Source organism: Lepidochelys kempii, chromosome 7 (assembly GCF_965140285.1).
Source record: "Lepidochelys kempii isolate rLepKem1 chromosome 7, rLepKem1.hap1, whole genome shotgun sequence".
Classification (NCBI taxonomy): Eukaryota; Metazoa; Chordata; order Testudines; family Cheloniidae; genus Lepidochelys; species Lepidochelys kempii.
The window spans coordinates 65,676,347-65,695,291 of NC_136386.1; the positions used below are offsets into that span (position 1 = coordinate 65,676,347).

General features: G+C 43.1%; 1 protein-coding gene across 1 annotated transcript in view; it reads right to left on the minus strand.

Moving 5' to 3' along the window:
• Positions 1 to 281: 281 nt before the first annotated feature.
• The window catches only part of LOC140915319 (uncharacterized), a 102,265-nt gene continuing 83,601 nt past the window's right edge, over positions 282 to 18,945 (minus strand). The window contains exon 4 of the mRNA XM_078853927.1: positions 282 to 402. Coding sequence (XP_078710053.1) covers positions 287 to 402 — 116 coding nt within the window. The 3' untranslated portion in view covers positions 282 to 286. The remainder of the gene's footprint in view (positions 403 to 18,945) is intronic.

Consider the following 18,945-nt stretch of genomic DNA (forward strand, 5'->3'; position numbering starts at 1 on the left):
TGGCTGCGATGGCCATCCAAAATATGCTATGCTATTTGGAGAGTCATTCAGGATGTTTTCAGAAAAGGAACAGCTTTGAATAAAACTTAGGAGTTTCCATCAAGAAGCCAAAGACCATTTTAAAAAAATGAAAATGAAACGACGACAACGGAAATGCAAAGGTTTCTATATTAAATGATGACTCTGTTTGTATGTCATATAAATGTTTACATTTCATTTTAATTCACCATCATGTTTAACAAATTAAATATAAGAAGGTGACTCCTAGCAAGATCTGTTGAAAGCATTATGAAGTGATCTTCATTAAAGGTAATATTCTCCTCTCCTGGGCAGTTCTCCTGATTGGCTGCAGTTCTCTGCTCTTAAGCAGCACAGAGGGCATCAGTGTGAATTCTTCCATTCCTGCAATGCAGGTTTTGCAGAGTAGATTGCTTTAGCATCATTGGATGGGATGAGTTTCCAGATGAGCATTTTTCAGGCATAGAAGAACTACTCACACAGAGTAAAACACCAAAATATTTCAATGAAGCACTCAAATTTCTCAAGTAGAGATCAGTTTTATTGATCTCACTGGAGAATATGGCTTTTAGGAAAGAGCTACATTTCTAATGGTTCTGCTCAGAAAAAAAAAATAGAGCCTGGTTCCAGTTCAGATAAGTACCTAGCAGTTCAGGGGTGAAATCCTGGGCCCACTGAAGTCAAAGCTCCCACTGATTTAAATGGAACCAGGATTTCACTACAACTGCTTATCCAAATGTTATCTGAACCCTTGGACAGCCAAAATAGTCTGTGAACCTTACAAGAACAGAGTTTCTTCTCACATTTCTGCTCTTCCTCTGCTACTCCTTGGTAGATCCCAGAAAGACACAAAAGTGAAGGGGGAAAAAAATCATCCCCTTTTTAGAACCTCCAGGGAAGTCTTGTTCCAGTTCTGTGTGTGTTTTATATTATCTATATTAGATTGTCCCTCCCCAACACTGACTATTTTAAAATGCTTAATGAGGTTAGTATTGCCTCTTTACATTTAACACTCCATTGCTGTTTGTTTGATTTTTTTATTTTATTTTAGAGCTCATGAACCTACTAGACTGATAATTCTGAAGACTAATGTTGTCTTGTCAGCCACACAAAGGATAAAGAAAAGGGTTGGCCATGTGTGTGGCTGCTATAGTGCTTTATCCGTGTGCACCAAACTGATCTGGAGAGACCATTTCTAGGGGTCAAAGGGTAATTCAATTTTTCTACCCATTCAGTCCTTCCACTTCCTGCTGAGTCTGCCAACAAAGTTCCCATTAGTGGTGGGTTTTGTGATGTAGACGCTTAGGCACAGATTTCTAAAGCTATTTAGGTATTTGCTAATCAGTGGCACAATACATAATTCATATCTCTTGGACAGTCAATGGGATTTAGACTCCTAAGTTTCTAAATCCCTTTTGAAAATGAGATTTAGATCCTTGAGGCTTTGTGACTCTTGAGTGCAGCAATGCCCCAAACCTGAATCCTCAAAGGTATTTAGGCATTTAATGCCCATTGAAATCAGTGGGAGTGAGGTGCCTAAATTTCGGAGGATCTGAGCCTGAGAGACTAAGAACAGAACCAAGGCCACCAACACAGCCCTGAGATGTTGTAATCTTTGGGGCTCTATCAAGCTGGGCTGGATTCAAACTGGGATCCTAGATGTGAAAGGCTGCCTCGAGCAGTCCCCTACACCATCCAGCTCCCATTTTTTCCCTTGTTTCTACATTATAAAAAAGTGGAGGTGGAGAAGAGAAGAAAAATATATAGCAGAAGGGATGAAAAATAGAGGTAAAGCATAAATAACAGCATCTAGTATTCAAATGAATAATTTGCTTGCCCTAGAGCTCAGGTACATTTTAGAATAAAAGCTCCTCTAACACTTTTTTTACTGCAGTAATAGAAAAAAGTAATATAGTTCATTCCACACCAGTTCAAGACATGATATTCTCACCCTCTTCACCCTCAAGGAACTCCTTAAATTTTCAAAACCAGGAGTAAAATTACCTCATGGTGATCTCATTTTTTTTTCTCTGCATGAGGTTATGAAGTTTCTAATCCAGGCTTTTATCTTGAATCCACAATTGTAATGTCAAGATTGAATAATCTGCCTTTATCTCCAGGGTGACAGCTATGTAGAGACTTCAAAAGGGACAGTTTTGCCAGCATCTAATGGCTCTTGTTAATTACTATATCGTGAAGAAAAGTGAAATGGAAGAGGAAGAAAAATGGTATTTCTCTTTGACAGCCGTGTAAGAATATCTGTGATGAAGCAGCACATCTTAAGTACTTTAACAATGCATTTAACTGAGATCAAGGCCATTCTTATCATGGTATGAGTTACCATAATAATGTGCTCTAGAAACTATACTATAGAGAGATATACATATACATTGTGAATGGCTCAGGGGCTGACTAATGGGTTCTCAAGCATTTTACTTCCACTTTGCCAGTTCAAATCCAGCTCAGGTAAATTACCATCTATTTGTATAACATCAACAGTATTGCATGTGTCTAGGAGGGGGTGTTCACTCCATCCCTCACCTGAAAGGGTTAAGGTATCTGGGAAGGGGCTAATTAACCTGATAGACTATGCCTGAGGGAAAATTAGTCTGGCTAGGCAAGCCCTAATAGAAGATGGAGTCCAGCGGGACAGGAACAGGCTGAGCTGGTCTAAAACTAGGAATGGAGGGGGCTGTAGTGTAGATATCTGTAATCATTTCTAGCTTTAGAGAATGAAAGGAGGAAATAAGGGAGAGACTAGAAGCCCTGGGGGGAAACATGTACCCAGATGAGGGTTGAAAAAGAGCATGATTGAGGCAAAGTGGAAAGCAGCCCAGGGAAACAGTAGCAGGGTTTGGGACAGTGCAGACCTTGGCTGCAGGATGTAGGGTCTCTGTGCTGGGGACGTGGCGCAGAGAAGCCAGAAGACTGCCTAGGACAGTTGCCCTGTGGGACATTGGTGCCCCCATGGGGGAGGACTATGGTGACTTTGCTGGATGGCCAAGCCATGAAGAGAGACTACATAAGCTGCAGAGAGAGAAAGATGTGGCAAGGTGCAAGAATGAGTAGCAGAAGGGGGTGTTGGACCTGGAAGGAGCTAATCCCCAGAGCAGCTAGGGGGAGGTGCCCCAGCAGTGCTTACAAACAGGTATGAATACAATGTCTCTCTGCCCCAAAGAGCTTAAAAACTGGGGTTGCTTCTCCAGTGATTTATGCATATACCTAACTTTACACCCTGAGACTCACTGTTACAGGGGACTCCTTATATTGTGTTAAATTAAGCATGTGATCTTTGCAGAATCAAAGATTAAGGTTCAGCAGTTCAGCATCATGATGCTCATTAAAGTCAGGATCCAAGAGTGAAAGTATTTGAAATGTGGGATGGACAAAATCCTCCTTGAGATCTACTGCCTTTATGCACTTTGAAAAGTGGTATTAGTTTTGATTAAACACAGCCTTGATCATCTGAAACTTGCACCTTGGGACTACAGATATTTCTTTAAATACAGATGCACTGTGCGTGTGTGCATGCAGCAAGTCAAGTGTGAGTCTCCTTGTTCACCTTCCATGCACAGACAGTCCAATTGAGTTCAGTGGTACCATTCAGTTCTGTAAATTGAGCAGGATTTGGTCTATAGGTTATAAGCTTCACAAGCTCAAACGTTCCGTAGCAAGGAGCTCACTGATCAAGCCAGTGGAGCTTGTAAGCTGCACAACGAAACACTGTTGGATATTATCTTTTCCTTTTCAATTTTTTTTTACTCTTTCTGTAGGCAGTCTTAGAAAGCTAAATGCAAACAAGTAAACAAAACCACTGCATGTGTTAAAGCAAAGTTAAGGTTCTCCATTTAAAATGATCCCAAAGTGGGAAATGCACTAGTCAGAATTTCAACTGCAAGACGAGCTTGCACATATGTACTATTTTCTGTTTTGTTGTTTTTTTTCCTGGTTCCATGTGTAGCACAACCTGTCACCATGTCATAAAATACTATAAAATGAAAATACTATAAAAGGCAGTTCAATTAGGCTGAATTCATGTTGTTCTTAGAACCTTATCACTTCCACTTTCTCACTGCTTTCAGAGACTAACCCAGGTTTTGAAACAAAATAAGCATCATATCAGGCTATAGGTCCATCTATTCCAATAGCCTGACTCCAGTAGTGGGCAGTACATAATGCTTTTGAGAGAGGTGCCATCACATGTGTGTAAAAAGAAACCAGACCGCTAGGGAATGCTGAACATGCAGGGGAAAACATTCCTCTTTGATTGTTCATGCCGTAAAGCATGAATCTTGACAATTATTCTTCATAGTTTTCTCACTGGAGCTATCTATAACATTTACTGTTCAAGACGTGGGATTCTTCTTGGCAAACTACCTGCATCCTTTTATTGGGCAAAACCAGATCTTGGCATAAGTCACTAACTTCATTATGCTGTTAAACTGAAAGGGTTTCTCAGAGTGGAAATAAGGTGTAAATTTTTAATAGTGAGAGTAATTAACAGTTGGAACAATTTACCAAGGGTTGTGGTAGATTTTCCATCACTGACCATTTAAATATCAACATTGGATGTATTTCTAAAAGATATTCTACAAATTATTTTGGGGAAGTTCTATGGCAGGGGTTGGCAACCTTCGGCACGCGGCCCATCAGAGTAATCTGCTGGCTGGCTGTGAGACATTTTGTTTATGTTGACCGTCTGCAGGCACGCCCCCGCCTCCGCAGCTCCTAGTGGCTGGAAATGGTGAACCACAGCCACTGGGAGCTGTGGGGGGCCGTGCCTGTGGACAGTCAATGTAAACAAAATGTCTCGTGACCTGCCAGCCTATTCCCCTGATGTGCTGCGTGCCAAAGGTTGTCAACCACTGTTATATGGCCTCTATTGTATAAGCCAGTGGTTCTCAACCAGGGGTATGCGTACTCCTGGGGGTACGCAGCAGTCTTCCAGGGGGTACATCAACTCATGTAGATATAGGCCTAGTTTTACATCAGGCTACATAAAAAGCTCTAGCGAAGTCAGTACAAACTAAAATTTCATACAGTCAATGACTTATTTATACTGCTCTATATACTACACGCTGGAATTTAATTACAATATTTATATTTCAATCGATTTGATAATTGGTAAAAATGAGTCAGCCATGTTTCAGTAATAGTGTGCTGTGACACTTTTTTGTATTTTATGTCTGATTTTATAAGCAAGTAGTTTTTAAGTGAGATAAAACTTTGATTTGTTTTGTGTACCCAGAGTCCTGAAAGGGGTACAGTAGTCTGGAAAAATTGAGAACCACTGGTATAGGCAGTCAGACTAGATGATTAGTGGTCCCTTCGGGCCTTGGAATTTATGAATCTGCATTTGTTGGCTTTATTGGATGTGATGATATAAGCAACATCTTTAGAAAAAATAAAAGCAAGCCCAAATACTAAAGCAATCTTCTTTACTCTGTCCAGGCTTTGTAGAATCAAAAACAGCTTTCAGTCTATTAAAATAGCCTTGCAGTACTCTGAGTCAGAATTGCAGATATAAAATCTCCATCCAGCCTTGGAGTCTCCAAGGCTCCCCTCCTGGAATGGAATGTCAAGTGTCTAACTGCCCTGTCTAGGAGTAATGATTCTTACCTACCGCATGAGAGATTGACAGCAGAATTCTTTAAACTGTCAGAAAAAGAAACTTTGTTTTATCACACTTGTTTCAGATGAACCATAGCAAAAGAAGGCCATATTTGGAGGTCTTTACAAGCGAAATCCTTGGAAGCACATGGCTGTGAAGAAGTCGTGAATAGATATTAAATAGAACAGAGCTTGAAAACCTAACCCTCCCTAAAACTTTTGCCTTGGCATGTGGTGGAGTTGAGTGGCAGTAAATTTGGTGAGACAGCTGTTTACCAATTATATAAATAAGGTAAATATCTCAAAGCATATTTATAATTCTTGTGGTTAATTTATGTATTTTATTATTTGCATAGTGTAGGGGTTAGGAGTCCAAGTCAGGACCAGAATCCTATTATGCTAGGCAGTGTACACACACAGAACAAAAGCATGGTCCCTGCCCCAAAGAGCTTGCAATCAGAGTTGGTTGGAAGTTTTCCAATAAAACACTTTTGTTGAGACTAATGAGTCATCAAAATCTATAAACTTCTTGCAGGAAAGGGTTGACAATTTTTTGACTAGAAAAAATATTGAAATTCTTTTGGAATTTTCCAAATGAAAAATTCAGGTTTTTTCTGGTTCAAAACAATTTGGTTTCAAAATGTATGCTAATTAAAGTAAAAAATTATAACAAGTCAATATTACAAAGATTTTAAAATTATCTAAATGTTTTTATTGAACTGAATTTTATTTGTTTTTGGATTTGTTTTTGCAACCATCTTTGACTTTTCATCTTTATTGGGATGGGAAAACTTTTCAATATCTAATATTTTTGTGGGATGGGAAAACTATTTTCTACCCAGCTCTCCTTATAATCTATTGGTGCTACTAATTGTCTGCAGACTCACCTCATTGTTGTGCTATCACATCAGTTTTCATAAACTATGCTGGGTTAGGCTGAGCAGGGTCAGTATTCAGATAAGTGACCTCCCAGTAATTACCTAGGTGTAGAGTTGAGTAACTAACTGGAAGTGAGGAAGGGGACAGGGTTGTTTTTGTTGTTTGGCTTTTTTTTATTTTATTTTATATTTTTATTAAAAGCCTGAGGCAAAAAAATTGCAACTTTTAGTTTCTTATTTTGAAACATTTGGGTCAAACAAGATGACATTTTCTAAATCTCCCTTCAAAATGAAACTTTCTAAATGAGCCCTTTTGATTTTTAATTTTTTCCCTCATTCCTTATTTGGCTGAAACTATTTGCCAAATTTGAGCCATGTCTCTCTCCACTTTAATGATGGATACGATTTATTTATTTATTTATTTGCCAAGAGGGCCACTAACATATTTCCTCTGCTACAAAGCACCTCTCAAATCTTTTTAAAAGGACTAATGAATTCTCCACATCCATCCCCAAGAATTTCAAAGGAATTCCCTCTTCCTCTACCAGTGTCTTTCTTTATCCCAAGATTCTGATTATCTTAATTGTAGCTTGTGGTTGCCGACAAACTAAAGTGGCTTCCAGAGGCACCAGTGTGTAAATCATATGATACGGGAATGTGCTTGGGATCCATTGTCGAACCTGTAGAAAGTTTGAATTATACAGGCAATAAAATGGGTTGTTAATATCAGAAAATATCACACAGCGGATGAGTATCCCTAATATATTTTTATTACAATTATCTTAATATGCTAGAGCCATAGAATATCAGGGTTGGAAGGGACCTCATGAGGCCATCTAGTCCAACCCCCTGCTCAAAGCAGGACCAATCCCCAATTTTTGCCCTGATCCCTAAATGGCCCCCTCAAGGATTGAACTCTCAACCCTAGGTTTAGGAGGCCAATGCTCAAACCACTGAGCTATCTATCCCTGCCTCCCATATTATTCCCTACTTGCCTGGACATGTTAGAGTGCAATTTAATTTGTGCTGAAGAGACCAACATAAAGGGAGTTTAAAAACCTACCAAATGTGGCAATTTCATGTATTGCAGCCCTTGCTTTTGCATATTAGTTTCTGCACAGCTGCAGTGGCCTGAACTTTTCCAAACTGGTTCTGTCAACTCCACAGAAAATGCTTACAGAGGGCCTGGTTCAAAGCCTGTCGAAGAGAATGGCTTCAGTGGGGTCTGGTCCTGAGTTAGTGAGGAGAGTATGACATGGTTACAGTAGTCTGGGGGAGGGGAGAAAGACTGAATGCACATTGATATAAGGAGCTGTTGCCCCCTTACTAACATTCAGTGGGGGTGTTGGCTAGCTCCCAGTACTAAAAGGGGAAGACTGACAGTCCCCAGGAACAATGGGGAGAGGCCAATGCTCCAGGTCAGCCTGAATGACAGGGCGGGCAGACTAATCAGGGAGTCAGGAGGCCAGGGAGGTCCCGTCCTCCATGTGAGCTGGATTTGCCTGGGTCAGACAGTGTGGGGCTGAGCTAAGGAGAAAGCAGAGGCCCAAGCTGAGCGGGGGAGCAGAGCTGTGCCAATCCAGAGAGAGCAGACCCTGTCCTGGGAGCAGAGCTGCAGCCCCAAAGCCAGAGGTACAGCCCAGAGAGAGCAGACTTGCCCTGGGAGCAGAGCTGCAGCAACCAGAGCCAGAGGGGCCAGAAAAGCAGCCCACGAAGCAGGTCAGTGCTGGGAGCAGAGTCACAGAAGCAGCCTGCAGAGCAGACCTGTCCTGGGACAGAGTGGTGGAGCTGGGGCTGGAGCAGTCTGGAGCTGGGTGCGGTGAGCAGCTGGGGGGAACGAGGAGGACCCTGGGTGGGGGGGAACGAGGGGGACCCTGGGCAGCGGGCCCAGCACAGGGAGACGCCTCAGCCAAGAGGCTCGGCAGGCCAGGCTTGGTTCGTAACCCCAACAGGATGGGGGCGACACTGGGAAGAAGGGTCCTGCCACTTAGAGCCTGAGAGCGTGTGGCTACCACCAGAACAAGTGTCCAACCCGTAGCATCCCTGCAGCACAGCCAGGGCCTGAGAAGGCGGCCTAGGACTTACGAGGAACAGACTGTGAACTGCCCTGACATTCCAGAGACACTGCTTTTGATGTTCCCTACCACAGAGCGGGTTGATGTGTTTCCTTTAACCTTTCCCATTTTTCCTTGTTCTTTTTAAAATTAATTGTTATTTAATTAACTTGCATTTGCTTTAACTTGTATGTAATGATCAGTGGGTCAGAGAAGTGCCCAGTGCAGAGAGAGTACCCGGAGTGGGGACACCTTAGCCCTTGTCTTAGGTGACCACAGCAGGTTTGGGAGTCGAGACCCCAGGAATCATGGGCCCAGACTTGTTGGGGTTACGAGGACTCTGCCAGATAGGAGAGTGGAAGGGGAGCCCTCAAGGGCAGGGAGGCCACTGGGTAAAGGAAGTGGGAGCGAGGACTCAGATCCTTTCGCTAGCCCACTTCACCGGGGTAGTGTAGAAGCCAGGAAAGTTCCCCACAATAGCGGGACTATTCCCCCGCTTACATTGAGAAACCATCAGATGAATCCCACTAATGATCAAAATGGAAATAATTCTAAATGCCTGTAAACAAGCAATTGCCAGTGTGCCATGTTTCCACAAACATTCTATGACATTCAAATGTATTATGAAAGTAGCCATATAATGTTGTACAAAGTCATTCATTGAAGTAAATCATAGAAAAGAAAATCATTGTAATATTTTGTAGCCATTGTTCAGTCCAGCTGTTTTCTCTCTTAGCCAATGAATGTTTGCTAAATATTTCAGGACTTCAAATACTGCAAGGCAAACTAAATCTGTTTTATATATAATGAAATAGTCTGCTCTATGTTTTAGGAATAATATCTTGTTACTTCATTATACCTATTCAGAACTTTGAGATGTATAACAAGTTACTGGAATAACTAGCTATCGTGCTCGTGGGCCACTTGTGGGATCTGGCTGGCGTAAGCAGAATTATTCAAAGTTCCTTCTCTTATTACTCCTCTGTTCCTCTTTTCTAAGGCTAGCTCATAGAATCATAGGACCATGGGGTTAGAAATGACCACATGGGTCATCTAGTCTAACCCACTGCCAAGATGCAGGATTTGTTGTGTCTCAACCATCCAAGACAGCCTCCCTTTGAAAACCTCCAGTGAAAGAGCTTCCACAACCTGCTTAGGCAGTCTGTTCCATTGTCCTACTGTTCTTACAGTTAAAAAGCATTTGTTTGTTTTTAAATTGAACCCATTGCTGCTTGTCCTGCCTTATGGCAAGAGAGAACAACTTTTTTTTTTTTTTTTTTTTTATGGAAGCCTTTCAAGTATCTGAAGACTATCATATCCCGCCTTAATCTTCTCTTTTCCAAGTTCCTTCAGCCATTGCTCATATGGCATGCATTCCATCCCTTTCGACATCTTTGTCACTCACCTCTGGATCCTTTTCAGTTTCTCTACATCCTTTCTATACTTTGGTGACCAAAATTGGACATAGTACTCCAGCTGTAGAGTGGTACTATCACCTCCCATGACTTGCATGCTATGCCTCTGTTAATGTGCTAGCCCATAAAGGGTTAATAGGACCCTAGGGAAGCTGTGCAGGAGACAGCCAATTGGAGAGGGCTACGAGAAGCAGCCAATCAGGGCCGGGCAGGCCCGTATAAGAAGAGCTGCAGGGCAGGGCAGAGCAGGTTAGTCACTCCCTGGAGCTTGAGAAGGGAGGAGGACTGGCTGCCTTGCAGGTGGAGGGCAGCAAGCACCCTGGACAGAACAGTGCTTCAGGCAGACATCCAGACAGCTAAAGGCAGCAAGGATCTGCAGACTGAGGCCCTGAAGCAAGGGCACAGAGTATGCTGGAGCCATGTGGGAAGTGACTAGATTGTGGACTGCAGTTTGTCATTGAAGGGAGTGGCTGGACAGTAGACTGCAAGTCCCCCCCTAGAAGGGGGGAACATAGAGTTCGGCACACCTGGAGGGCAGTGTCACTGAAGAGGATGCCATGGTCCTGGGAGTAACATGGATCTGAGAACAGAGGTGACAGCAGGCGAGACACCACCAGAAGAGGGCGCAGCACTAATTCCCTGGACAGCCAGCAGGAGGCGCCACAGTGGTGAGTTGTGCCATGTCACATAATACAACCTAATATTTGCGTGGGCTTGAGGTGGTTGTTTTTGCAACAGTATTGCATTGCTGACTCCTGTTGAGGTTGTGATCCATCACAACTCCCAGATCCGTTTTAGCAGTGCTGCTGCCAACCAGTTTTCCTACATTCTGTATTTGTGCATTTGGTTTTTCTTCCCTAAGTGTAGCACCTTATGTTTCTTTGTTGAATTTCATTTTGTTGTTGAGAACCCAGTTCTCCAGTTTATCAAGATCCCTCTGAATTTTAGCTCTGTCCTCCAAAGTGAGTGGTGTGTGTGCGGGGGGGGATCCCCAATACTGAGCAACATAGTTAAGATGACCTTACCCCCCAGTGTAGACATTGGTAGGCCAATGGAAGAATTCTTATTTTCACCTAGCTACCACTTTTCAGGGAGGTGAACTAACTATGATAAAGGGGGAGCCCCTTGGGATGTTGGCAGACCAGGTGCCAGCTCGTGCCCAGGCTTTACTGACAAATGCATAGCTAGAAACCAGTCTGGCTTACCCATGTTAGTATTTTTAAAATAGGTATTAGTCATAAGAATGTTTAGTGTTTAGTTTTCAAGAAATGCTTGTATGTTGCTGCATGTATTAATCTTGTAACATCTGTACCCATGTTAAAAGATAATTAAGTGTTTGATCTGTAACTATAAAAGTGTTTGCTAAGACTGGTTTCAGAGTAACAGCCGTGTTAGTCTGTATTCGCAAAAAGAAAAGGAGTACTTGTGGCACCTTAGAGACGAACCAATTTATTGGAGCATAAGCTTTCGTGAGCTACATCCAATGAAGTGAGCTGTAGCTCACGAAAGCTTATGCTCAAATAAATTGGTTCGTCTCTAAGGTGCCACAAGTACTCCTTTTCTTTTTGCTAAGACTGTAAACCCCCACAGTCAGAAGAGAAGCATTACCAGTTGTGAAATACTAGTTGACCACAAGAGGTATCATCTCCTCTTCCACAAAAGAAGGCCCATAGACACCAGACAAACCACTGTGGGACATCAGTGGACAAAAGACTTGGTTGATTGCTCTCTCTCTTCCCCCCCACACCATGAAGAAGGTGTGTGCACAAGCTCTCATCCCACCACAGCTTGAATGTTCGGGGAAGGGAATACAGATTCCTGTTCAGGAGAAATCATCACTAGGCTGCTTTGAATTTGGAGAGGGCAATATTTCTAAGCTTACCTTGGGTTAGTCCTAAAGGACATAGGTACTGTATATGTAAGCTCTCTATCCTCACCTTTTGGAATCTGAGAGTATCTCAGGTATGTATGTTTACTTGCTTTAACCTTGTAATTAACTTTAGTTAGTTTATTACAGGTTTGGCTACAAGCATTGTATTTGGCAACTCAGCAAGAGATGTGGGGTAAGAGACTAGTCCTCTGGGATTGGGGGTAACCTGAATACTATTTTGTGATTTTTGGCATAAAGGACCATCTATCACAAAGACAGGCTTGCCTGGGTGGCATGATGGACTAGAGGTCTCAGGGGACTGCCTCTGACTCCATGGTAAGGCTATTCTAGTGCTTGAGAAGTTCACACTTATTACTTGGTTGATGAAATCTAAGTATAGAACATACAACCAATTTGGAGTTTGTGCCCTGCTTCTTGACAGTTCGCCCTGAGGTTGGTACTCATGTCTGTGAGGGCATGTCTACACTTACCTCTGGACTGATCGATCCAGCAGGGTTGATTTATCGTGTCTAGTGAAGATGTGATAAATTGACTGTCAAGCACTCTCCCATCGACTCCAATGTTCCACTGGAGTGAGAAGCGCAGGTGGAGTCGACGGGGAAGCGTTGACAGTCGACCTACTGCAGTGAAGGCACTGTGGTAAGTAGATCTAAGTACGTCGACTTCAGCTACATTATTCACATAGCTGAAATTGTGGAACTTAGATTGGTTCCCCCCTCCTCCCCCCATGCCCTCCAGTATAGACCAAGCCTGAGCCTCTCAAGACAGCTTGACACCCCTCCCATGAGGATAGAGAGAGTCTTCATTGAAGCACTGCAGTGGTGAAGGTGCAGCTGTGCCATGGAAGTGTTTCAAATGTAGACAAGCCTTAAGAGGTCTTAGAAAAAGATGTTGGGTAGAGCTTGTCAGAAAATGCACAAAAAAGATTTTTTTGTTGTTGCAAAATTTGGTCCACTCTGTAAGCTGGTCAGACTTGGTTTTGGAGAAGCTCTTCATCACTGTTTTCACACACTGGTTGCAGGTCCCAAAGGGAAGCCTTGCAGGGCTTGACCCCAGGTGGGCTTGCTGAGGAATCACTGTTGGTATGCAGGGTGCTATAGCCCAGGGACCCAGTCTGAGAGTTGGAGAATTGTGGGACTCCACCCCAGAACAGGTGAAGGTAAGAGACAGCTCACCTGGAGGAGGTTCACTCAGAGAATTGTGGGGTCTAGGGTTCAGCTAGATGACAGGACATCACACTGGCAGGTGTGAAACAGAGCTGGCAGACTGATGCCAAAATTCCCACAGGGGGAATGTTTCATTTATCATCTATGTAGATTTTTTTTTTATGCTTTCTCAACTTGATGCTGTTTCCTTTTCCTCTAAAAGTTTTCCTTGTTTCATACACAGACTCCACTCTTGTGAGTGGAGACACACTATGTATTAAAGTGTTAATGACCCAGAAATTCTGGGTGCATGCTCAAGATGGTGTTTGTTCTAATAGGGACCCCAGCTATTTGAACCCAGTGCTTGTTGTGTTGAGAGAGAATACTATATCTGAAGCTGAGTCTCTGTATCTCAAAGCTATATTTACACACCCATTATATGTATATTCACTCATAGCTCCATTTAGTGCAGCTGCTTGGCATCTGCAAAGGCAATGAGTATGGCTAGTCTTCTGCTGCTCCTTCTAACATGGCTCCAGCATTTTTTGGCTTCAGTTAAAAATCAGAAGCCTGTTCAATGCACAGATTGTTGTTCTGTTGCTCTGCAGTCTCTTTATTCCTGTCCCACTTTTCTCTGCCCCTCACTCTCAAGTTGTCTCCATTCCTATTAATATTGCTCTTCCTCTGTGAGGTTTGTCCTCCTGAATGACACATTACTGTATTCCTGTAACAGGGATAAGCCTTGTCCTGGTTGGGTGTCTTGACTTTTCCTCTCCAATGGGTTACCAGAAAATTCCCAAGCACAGAACAAGGAGTGTGATGGTACAATTCAATATAAAGCGTGCTGAAATGAAGGCCTGATGAGTTTGAAGATGTTGACCTAACCAAACCCAAATCCAGAATTAACAGCTTCTTGAACCAGAATGGAAGAAAAAATAAATGATGGTTTTACTTTGATCCAAAGACATCAGGAAGCACAGATTGCTCCTGCATCCATGATTGAGCTTTTGTGTCAGTGATGGCAAAATTCACCCAAATGAGGCTGGCGCCACTTAATCCTATGACAGCTGGGGCAATACATAAGTGATGCAGCATGGGAATACGGCTTCAAAATACTGCATATCAGCTGCATGGAGGAAGCCTGCAAAACGGAGCATATTCTGCACTGAAATCCTGCATTTCTACCTGGCTATAACAGTATCACATCAGCTTCCCTGGCATCAAACCGTAGAGCACGTTCCAAAAACCTGTGAACATTTTATAAGTTGTGGGGGAACCACTTTTTGGAACCTATGTTCTGCCTCTATGCTTAATTGTAGATTTACCTGTATATCTCTCTTAAAGTAATACCACTGTTTCTCTTGCTTTTTTTGTACTTAATTGGTTTTGGTTTAAACAACAAAAGGAAAAAAGACCTAAATGAGAGCAAAATCTTGTTCAGTTTCACAGGGCAGATGAGGATAGTTCTGCTAAATGTCCCATAATTCCTATTGATAACACAGGGAGTTCCTTGCATGTAAAGAAAGCAGAATATTAGAGCTCAAAAGGATGAAATTCTACTCAAATCCAAATATATTTACTCAAGCTGGGTCCATAGCGTGCACCCTGCATATTTTATTTATTTTTGGTTAGGAAAGGGGAAATTCTTGCTTTGGTATAACAAAATACCTCCAATTAATATAGGCTAGTTTAATAAAATATTAATGGATAATAACTTATACTTTCAGAGTCATGGGCAAACATTAACTAAACTAAGATTAATTTGACATAAATTAGATGCTGCTGCTTCTGGGGATAAACTCTTGTCATGTTATATATTTGGATAGTAAGTAAATGAGCCGGAACAAAAGATCCCTTCGGAGAGAAGTTGCACTGAGACTTGGTAGTGTTATTTCATGTCACCTTCTGTTATCAAGTGCAGAAGGCTCTCCCTGTAAGGGTACCCTATCAAACAGCATTTAGACATAACAGCAGAAAGACTCATGGTAAAAATGCAAGTGAACTGTTTGTCCACCTGCAAGAATGAGCTGAAATTCTTCTAGGGGAAAATTAGAGCAGTTTATTTTGGGTGTTTTTTTGTATAAAGGCTCAAAACAATTTTTGCAGTGTAGGTCTGACCTTTTCATATGCCCAACTAAAGTAGTCAGGGAAATTAGGTTTCCTGTCAGGTCTTGCAATCTGCTGTTTCTCTCCCTTTTTCTTGTGGTCAAAACTTGGCTGTTCTCTAAAGCCTTAGTGGGGTTATTGTTGTTTCAGTTAGACCATAAAGACCCTCACCTGCCACTGCCAACATGTTTCCTAGCAGAAATAGATTAGTTCAAATGACAGGATCCAGCCAAAAGTTCAGCTCTTATGTCTGACACCTTATAGAAAACTAGCAGTGTGTGCTACATGGCTTAGCCACACTGTTGTATCAATACGTTCCTTAGTGAAGGTGGTTTGTTTGTTTTTATTTAAATGCAGAGATATAATAGAAGGGAGTTAGTGGAGGGGGGTAAGTATTGTTTCTCTGGCTGATTGCAAAATGAGATGACCAGAAAAGGCAGGGGCAAAGCATAGGAGAATAAGAGACAATATTAGAAGTGAACAAGATCAATTAAGTGCAACAGCCTGATTTGCAAAATTGATTAAATTAGAAAAATATCCAAGTCCATAGGGAATATTATTTACTGAGGCTGATTTATAGGAGCTTGGACAACTGGGAGACTCATCTGCCCCTTTTTTAATTGGTAAAGCTCTTAAGTGTTAAAACCTTAACAATTATCTGACATAAATGAAGAAATGGGAACGGCTCCTTGAAATGACTTACTGTTAACGTCCTCACTGGTAGGTGGCTATAGGCAAAGGCTCAGTTTCCAAACTCTAATTAAACCTGTTCTAACAGCAAGGGTACAAATACGAATAAACACACACACAGCGACCAGCCCTTGGAAACAGCCCTGACTGTTAACACGTCTATTGTGATCTGCAGCTCCTCCTCCCCTCTGCGACACTAATTAATTTAAGAGAATTAATTACCATGTTGCATTGTTGGAATAAATGCTGGTAATGAGACTGTGTACATACAAAGAATGAGGGTCAAAAAGATATTCTACCCTGTCTGTCTGTACTAGCCACCCCCACCTTCCGCCACCCTGCAGAAAATAAACATTAGGGAAGGCTTAGTCAGGGCTGGCTCTGTAGGTAATGCTACAAGGATGGGGAGAGGAAAGTGGAGTCAATGTTGAAACGTTAAAACAGTGCAGATGGTGGAGAGCTGGGAAATCCTGGCATGACTTGGGAGCATTGAGAGGCACAGGACTAAAAGCTTCATTTGCTTTAAATTTCCTTACTTTCAGAGTTTTGGGAGAACATGGCACTGTATGGCCAGTAAGAAAGCACCTGCCAACCCTTGTGGAGGATCAGGGCCCTATTGTGGTAGGCACTGTACAAACAAGTCACAAGGAACATGGCCTGGATCCACAAAGAAACTTAAGTGTTGCAATGCTCAGACACCTTCAGAACCACTAGGATCCACCAAGCCTGAGCAGGGTGCCCAGGTTCCCTCTTCATAAATGAGGAGAGGCACCTAAGAATGGGATCAATACAAACCTGCATGCTAGGCAAGGAGCCACCTAAGGTAGCCAATAGGAGATGCCAATGAGAAGGTTGTGTCCTACACCCTCTTCCCCTCTCATGGAATTAGGCACTTAACTCTGCTAGCAATCCACCTCTGGGAATCCCCTCTTGGAGTCAGGTAGCTTAGGTCCCTCACCCAGCTCCACAAAAAAGGGCCAGAGGAGGCCTCCCTTTATAACCTTTAGCATAGTGGTTAGACTACCCACTTGGGATGTAGAGACCACAGTTCAATTCCCCCCTCTGCCTGATGAGGGGAGAGGGTTTGAACAGAGGTTTCTTACCTCTCAGGTAGGTGCCTGTACAGTGGTTCTCACTCTCTGGCCCAATTAATATTTAATTAAAGGGGACTGGCCTCAACAGAGTTCCACATCAGAACATCACTTCGTCCAGTGACTAGGATGCTCACCTGAGATGTGGGAGATTCCTACTCAAATCCCTTCTCCTCCTTGGGGTGGGGGGCTGAATCAGGGTTTCCCACATCTCAGGTGAGTACCCTAACCACAGGGCTAAAGGTTAGGGCCTTCTGCCCCTGCCATTTTGTGAGGAGCATGCCTAGCAGATCAATCCTGCAGGGAAGACGGGCATTCCCCCACCTAGCCTACCCTGGTTTGAGGATAGTGCTGGGTTTAGCAGTGAAATAGTTGTCCAGAAGCCTGCCTGAGGCAGCAGTGCACATGGTCAGAGACAGAAACATAAGGGACTTTTACAGTGGAAAATTTAGGCCCCAAGTGAGTTGATGCTCCTATAGGGCTAGGTGGCAGCTGAGGAGGGATTTTGTATATTACAGTAGTGTCTAAAACCAGGACTTAGGGTCCTCAAGCCAGATGTAGGTGCCTATGTTCCTTTGTGGATCCTGACAACAGCCTTCCTCAGGGGGTTTACAGTCTAGGTATCAGACAGGACAAAAAACAAATGGGGTGGGATAGGAATGAGGTAACAGTGGAACAAACCTATTTTGTGACTTTGCTTTCACACTGTACTAGGGTTGGGAGAAACAAACAAGAACCACTGTTTAGATAGAGACAAATAAGAAGCAAACCTGGTCAGGGTTCAGTCCCTTTTAAGAGTATCCATCTCTGTCATCTGACACCACATAGCATGCTGTCAGACAGCAATGCTACCCTAAGACACTGGCCAAAAACAACAATGGTGTAATACGGTGGTTTGCTCCTTGAAGGCTGGGGCTAAACAACCCTGGTTACAGAGTGAGCCACATGGGACAGAGATCAGGCCGATTACCCTTTAAAAAGCAGCAGGAGTCTGCAGGGAAGAGGGACTGTGACTGCTCAGTGATCGTAGACTGCTAGGTGTGAACAGACTTCAGCAGAGAGTCCTGGGCGTTAGGACAGAGACAATAGCCAGAGAGAGTTTGGGAGTGGCCTGCCAAAGCAGCGAAGGCTGGAAGGTCTAGGAGGAGGAAGATTGTTTGTTTGGACTTCAATTTGGGACCTTGAGTTTTTTCTTCTGTGGATAAACCCAGTCCCCAAAGGTGGTGGTGGTATTCTGACTACAGAAAACATGTGTGGAGTCTGTGTAAGGGGCCCAGAAGAGGGGAGAAAGTGATAGCAGGATATTGCAGAGGCACCTCTGGCCACAAGGGGGCACTCAGGAGCCAGCTAACCCTATTACAAGCCACATGAGGGGTCTGCTCCTGCTCCCAATTAACTCGCTGAGACACTGGGCTCAAGAGGTATTGGAGGCCCCTACAGTCACAGTGATTGGTGTGCTTTATTGCCTTGAATTTTTCACTGACTTTTTTAATGATTATTATTTTGGCAGTATGATGCGAATAGCTGAAATCAAATACATGTTACTATCTGGTGGCCCTGTTGGGAAATGAGCCCAGCCCCATTCCGACTGGACAGGCATCCCCTTTAGTGGAGCACCAGAGCATAACTGGCTTTTAGCATCCTTTTTGACAGTGTGGGCTGAGAAGCCATAGGTACAAGGAAGGCCAAACTCCGCTCTTGCCCTCAGAGGTGGCCCTGACATCTTGATATTGATGGGCTGGGCTGGGGAAGAACACGTTGCTGCTGCCTCCTGTGTTGTACATAATTCGAGGCAGCAGAGAAGGGTAGGTGGTCTCCAGGGCTATCTATCAGGCACAGGTCATTTAGCACTAAATTCACAAAGAAAAGAGAAAATACAGAAGGGAAACTTGCATGATGCAGGGGAAAGGTGGCAGGGATGATCCAGGGTGAAGAAGAATTTGACTTTGAAAAGATCCCCTAACAGCAAACACATGTACAGGACTATTTCATTATAGGGATATCAGTGGCAGCAATTGGAGGCAGCAGCACCAGTTTGAATACTGCG